The 6,763-nt window shown below is 30.5% G+C and overlaps 1 protein-coding gene across 1 annotated transcript; it reads right to left on the reverse strand.

Annotated features, from left to right (window-relative positions):
* Nucleotides 1-733: 733 nt before the first annotated feature.
* On the reverse strand, nt 734-2,525 carry LOC107492314 (transcription factor MYB61). The gene is made up of 3 exons (XM_016113314.3): nt 2,305-2,525; nt 2,095-2,224; nt 734-2,005 (listed from the first exon to the last, which is right to left on the reverse strand). The coding sequence occupies exons 1-3, from the start codon at nt 2,435-2,437 to the stop codon at nt 1,126-1,128; spliced, it is 1,143 nt and encodes a 380-aa protein (XP_015968800.1). The 5' UTR covers nt 2,438-2,525; the 3' UTR covers nt 734-1,125.
* Between the last annotated feature and the right edge of the window lie 4,238 nt (nt 2,526-6,763).

Raw genomic sequence — 6,763 nt, forward strand, 5'->3', positions numbered from 1 at the left:
AAGAGGGGTAGATATGCACGTATGGTCCTCATTCCATTAAGGGTCCTTGTCTTATTGTACGGACCGTAATTCAGCAACTTTGAGTTTTTCTTTCAATTTTCATTTGATGTGGTCTCTACCTCTGCCACTTAACTCTGGCGCACATGTTCATGTCAATGCTTTCTCACACTCCTTTCACCTTAATTCTTGCCATGAAATCACTCGTCCCAAAAGTTTAAGTTAATAGATAGAGTTAACGTCAATAGTCATATCTCTTACACTTTCTCTTAACCAAGAGTCTCTGTATGAGTTTACTTTATTATTTTCGGAGTTCACTAATAAGATATTATGTCATGAAACCACTCGTCCCAAAAACTTAAGCTTTATTTATCTCTGAGACATCTTATTTTCTAAAGTTTAATCCTTATGCATATCATTTTTAATTTCATCAAGAAGAGAAGCATGTAATGTATGTAACAGCAAGAAACTTGCATAGAAGGGAAAGTGGGAAGGCTATTATTGCCATGAATAAATTATTCTTGTGTGATGAAAATGATTGGCAGCAAAAGTTTAGTTTTTAGTTTCATTTTCAGTAGGATCAAAGTCAGGTGTGTTAGTGATAAGATAAAAATATCACATAGAGACAGTTAAAAAAAAAAAAAAACAGAAAGAAAGAAAATTCTATGAGCAAAAATAACTAATATCTGTCCCAAAGAATGGAAAGAAAACTGAACTTGCCTTGCACCAATAAACATTTGTGATGGCATAGATATGGAAATGAAGCATTGTAATATATATATAATAATGCACTTACAGTGTATGAAAACAAAAGAGTAGAATGAAGAAGCAGAGCAATCCTTATTCCTCAAATTTCTACCCACACCACCCCACAAGTTAAAAAAGAAAGAAAGAAAGACAAATTGGTTTTGGCTCACAAATATTACCAAGTTGAAGAAGAGGGTGAAAGATAAGAAAGAAATGTTCTTTCTTTTTTTGTTTTGTGACAGAACCTATGTACAAATCCAAAAATCTGTGGTTGCACACACAAACCTGTACTAAGAAATTAAACACCAACCCAATGGAATCTTCTTTTTCTCTTTCTGTGTGTTTGTGTAAAATTAAGAAGAGGAGAGGAGGGTGATATGATTATATATGTCCAAAGGCTGCTGTTAGGTTCTGGATATCCTTGGAAAAGGTGGTGGTAGAAGAAGTTTGTGATGTATGGTGATGTTGATTCTTGGAATGAGGTAACATGATAATAGCTCCTAAAGTATCAGGAACCAAATGTGGTGGTGGTGGTGTTGTTACTGTGGTGGTTGAAGGAAGAGGCTTTATCTCATTGCATAAAGAAGCTTGGTTGTTGTTGTTGTTGTTGTTCTGAACAGCTGCAAGCATCAACATTTGATTGTGAAGATAGTCAGACCACTTTGCCTCTTCTGCTTCTTCCATGCTGCAATCTGTGATCAATCCCCATGAAGAAGAAGAAGAAGAAAGCATGTTGGTGTTCTTGAGAGATTCTGGCTTGTAGCAAAAGGAAGCAGGTAGGAAATCTGAGTTGATATCAAAAGAAGGCCTTGATGTTTGTGTGAACCAATTGTTGTTGTCGGTGACAGTGACATTGGAAGATGATGATGCATAACTCATGTTGTAGTTCCCCATAAAATCTGAGCAAGTGTTAGCCATGAACCTTGTAGTGTCAAGGAACATGTCCTTGTTAGTGGAAGAAGAACCTTCCATCTCTGTTGTTGTTGGAACAAATCCTTGTTGTTGTTGTTGTTGTTGATGATCATAGGAAGAAGCTCCATCAGACTTATTGGAACTCTCTGATCTCAACAAGTTCAATTCATTATCATTGGACAATGCTTTCTCTTTCTCCTCTGACAATCCATTCTCTATCTCAGATAATGGCTTGTGTGTAACAGGGTCTATGCCTCTTTGCCTCAGCTTCTTCTTCAAGCATGAATTCCACAGATTCTTGATTTCATTGTCTGTCCTCCCCGGAAGCTGCGCCGCAATCTGAGACCATCTGATACATGCATGGAACACAACAAATCAACAGAAAAACAAACAAGGACTGAGGAGATAGATTGTTGTAAATTTAGTTACTATTATTACCTATTCCCTAACACAGCATGAAGTTCAATGATGAGATTTTCTTCCTCCTGAGAAAATGTACCTCTCTTTAAATCAGGCCTTAAGTAATTAATCCACCTAAGCCTGCAACTCTTACCACACCTCTGCAAACCTGTCACCAACAACAACAACATTAACAACAAACCTTAACAACATGTATTATGTATCATATTATGAGTACTAACTACTAACCTGCTTGCTTAGGAACAGAGCTCCAACATCCATGACCGTACTTAGTGATATGCCTGAGAAGCTTTTCATCCTCTTCAGGAGACCATAGACCCTTCCGAAGCTTCTGCTTGTAACAGCAAGAGTGTCTTCCCATTATTATTCCTTCAACTATGAATGAAGTGAAGGCAAAGAAAATGAAAGTGGCAGCTAAGAAAAGGAGTTGAAATAAATAATATAACTATGGAGTATGGACCCATCAAAATAAGTCTTAGTCAATGACCCTCCTTATACTAATTAATCATTTAATCTCATAGTAAAATTGGAACCGGTGAAATTAAATTAGGGAAGGTTCATTTTGTGTGAGAATGGGGTTAATAAACAGTAGTACATTCATGTCTCTTATAAGGATGGTGGACCATCAATTTTCATTCATATTATAAAATCAAATAATCCATACTATATGCTTCTAACTGAAGCATCCAATATTCATTCATTCAAATGAGTTATTATAAAACGTAAAAATTCAAATTATATGTTACTAGCCAGAGTAGCAGACACAAGAATTTCTGGCCATCCTTGATGTCTGTGAAAAGCGGAATTGGAATACTCCGCTTTGCTTAGTGCTTAGTGCTGAAACTCGTGTCCTGAGAGAAATAATAAAAGAGGAAGAAGAAAAATAAAGTGGGATTCTACGTATTCTTTACTCTTTGACCTTTATGTGCAAAATTCATCCATGTCATTATTTCTTTGAAAAGTTCCATCATTACGTGGAAACAAACAACCATATATTTCTTCTCCTTTTTTCTTTCTTTTAATCCAAAAACAAATAATGCACAATATAATAATTTTCATTATTTTCTTGGACAATTAATGTAGTACCTTTTTACTTCTTAGGTTGTTATTTTTTTTTGAGATATTAGATTTGAACCTCCATAAAATATATTATTTTATTTTTAATTTTATTATAAAATATACAAAATATATTTTGAATGGTGGAAACTCAAATGCAGTCGATTTCACGTGAAGTTGATAGCTAAAAGCTGTTAGATGTTAGATGATTTTATTTAACGACTCTCAACTATCAACTTCACATGAAGTCGACTGCACCTGAATTTTTACCATTTTGAATTCGCACCAGATTTCGAACCGAATGAACACCACACCCCTAAGGTGATAGCTTGGGTCAGCAATGCAAGTCTTTTATTGTCTAAATGCGGTTAAATGATTATTAAAGCTTTGTTACTATATGAAGTAATAATAATTAATGCTGCTAAATTATTCAAAATAATATGTGACCAAATTGGTTAAGTTGACACACACACATAGTAGCCGATAGATGCAAGGTATGGAAAATTTTCTGTTACTTATTATCATGCCCTAACCGTTTTTGAAATATCATTATAGATAGGGTTAATCTAGCTAGCTATAGTACTATCATTTTTATCAATAATAATTAAACTACCACGTTATTAAGGAAAGCTTTAATTGTGGACAACTAACAATTTGGGCGCATTAGTTGATTCATCACTTAATAATAATAATTTGTCAATCAGTTTATTAATGTCATTAACTTCACAACCATCCCACCGGCATGTATGGTCATGACACATGTGCAACATTTCTTTTAACATATGACTAAATTTCCTTGCTAGTACTTCTTTGATTAATTAGCGTTAAATCTTATTCAAATTTGAAACTGTTAAATGCTTGTAAGATGAAGAAAAATAATGAATTAATCTTATAATATATAGACTTATACAAGTGAACACAGTTAAATAGGTAAATATATGAATAAAATTTATTAACCGAAAGGTATAAATTAATTTTTCTGAGACGCTACTCTTGTAAGATTCTGAGAAAACTTATAACAGTAATTAAAAAAAATATTTGTAAAAATTTATATAAGTATATATGTAAATAGAGGTCTGTTACACATACAAACTGTTTTGGCTTACAAGCTATACAAGTTGACCCAAGTCTAAGAAAAAAACGCGTGCACCACTTCTTTAAATTGAGCGTCTAACGCACGCGCTTACAACACGTTCATTATGCCGCACACTTCCTCTTCTTTCTCAATCAAAACGCAAACCGTCAAGATTCAAGCGACAGAAAAAACGAAAAAAAATTATTCAAGGTACTATTTTACTGTTCTTCTAATTTTTTTTCTAAATTGTCTCTACCATGTGTCTCATCTTTAACCAGCAAAACATTAAAAAATTTCAAGAAGAAATATACTGTCTCCCCTTGATATTGGGTGTATTTCTTAAATACTTTGGGTATATTTCTGTAATCGTTTGGTTTATTTCTGTAACCGTTTGGGTGTATTTCTGTAATCCTTTGGATGTATTTCTGTAATCGTTTGGGTGTGTTTCTGAAGTTCCATTATCTTCAAAACAATTTCAAAACTTGATTTCAGAAACCATAAAAATCGAAAAAAACAGAAGGAGATCAAAGGCAAAGAGAGAATGCACGAAGGAGCTCGAACAAATTTGTCAAAAAACTTAAAAAAGGAAACGAAATCTTTTGAAAAATGAAAATTATATATTCACGCGTTAATTGATTTGGATTAATTTAAAAGTCTATTAAAGAGACACGTAACATAAGTAGTGCTTTTAAGGATTTCGTTCTCTTTAAGCTTGTAAAGCTTATAAGCGCAAAACACTTGTATGTAGAGATTAATCCATGTAGATATTAGAAATATAATAATTTATGTTGTCTCTTTTTAACAATTTTACCTTTTAAAATAAATAGTTTTATGATATGATATCAGAACTTTATATTCAAAAGACAAAAAAAAAGTTTATATGAAAAATAAATAAACTCAAAAATATTTTATTTATAAAATGTTAGAAATATAATATTTATATTATTTTTTTATCAATTTAAATTTTTAAAATAAGTAATTTTATGATTATAAAAGATATTATTTTATTTTAACTGAAAAATGTTTTTGACAAAAGAATGAAACATAATCGCGGAAGCACCCATATCTTATCTTATGGATTGTTGTATTTGTCGGTTAAAAGTTGTTAATAGGACAGGTATTAATGTATTATTATATTTTTGTGATCAAACTACGACGGTGCAAATAAAAGCCCATTGACCAAAACGTTTTACTCATTAATAATCATCTTGTAACAGAGATAATTAATAAAAGTTTTGCTTACTCAATTATGAATTTGCGATGACAATACTACTTATTACTGATTTGGCTGAATTATATATATATCATTATCAATGTTTATTTTCTATATTAGAGAATTGATGAAAAGGAAAATTATATGATCTATCTACGCGGAATGCCCCATGTGACAACTAATTAAACCGAGAAATAAAATGTTCTGTTTTGATTAGCTTCTTAATTTTAAATAATCAAAAGCCAAAAAGAAAAACGGAAAAAAGAAGAAAAGAAAAAGAAAGGAAACGAACAAATTAAAGCATTAAACTTTATCTTACTCATGTATGTCATCATGTATATATGTATTTATTTATATTAAGTGTATACTAGAATTAATAATTAAAATCAGTTATTTATATAAAATATATATTAAAATATAAAATATAAATTAAAAATAACAAACTAAAAAATATTTAATGAACTGCATTACATTAGTTATTACTATATATTTATCAAATAAAAAATTTATAAATATGTTAATACTTATTAATACACCAATCTTTTATAAAGCTAAAGCACAATTGGAGGTAACAAACGCTGTGATGCAATGCAAACCCCTCTCTCTTATGTATGTGCACTTTTCTTATTGCTTTTTCTTTTAGCTTCTTGTAAGACCTTCCCATAATCCATAAAATATAGGGCTTAATTAATTATTAAGAAGTCACTATTAAATTTAAAAAATGAATAGAATAATGTGCAACTCAAAAGAATCAGAAAGGGGAACATTGTTGTTGACCTAGTGAAGCACAACGCAAAACCCATCAACATATCATATATTATTTCACGAAAAATTATTATTTTTATATTAAAATTAATCATCAAAATATATATATAGTTTAATTTATTTTTAACATATACTTTATATTAATAATTAATATTAATAACTAATTTTAATATACACTTAATATACACAGTTTATTAGGCAGGTAACTAATTTTAAATATATACTTAATATAGACACTCGCCAAATTGGCCGATCAGGTCGAATTAGGTAGGGTGCCAGCTGAGCTGAACCGTAACAATTATAATTTATAAACAATATAAAAAGAAAAAAGAGATTTTTTATATGAATAAAAATGATGTGACATGCATTATTATTATTACAGTTAAGTATGATTTTTGTTTCTAACATAAAGGCTAAAAATTTATTTCATTTTTGACCTTTTTTTCGCTATAAAATGGTCACAAAGATTTCAATTTGTTTTAAAATCATTTTTTTACCAATTTTTTTTATTACTAAATTATCCTTCATTAAAAAAATTATAAAATAAAATAATAAAAAAAAGAAAGAAACGCTATGAG

Source organism: Arachis duranensis, chromosome 6, assembly GCF_000817695.3.
Source record: "Arachis duranensis cultivar V14167 chromosome 6, aradu.V14167.gnm2.J7QH, whole genome shotgun sequence".
Lineage (NCBI taxonomy): Eukaryota > Viridiplantae > Streptophyta > Magnoliopsida > Fabales > Fabaceae > Arachis > Arachis duranensis.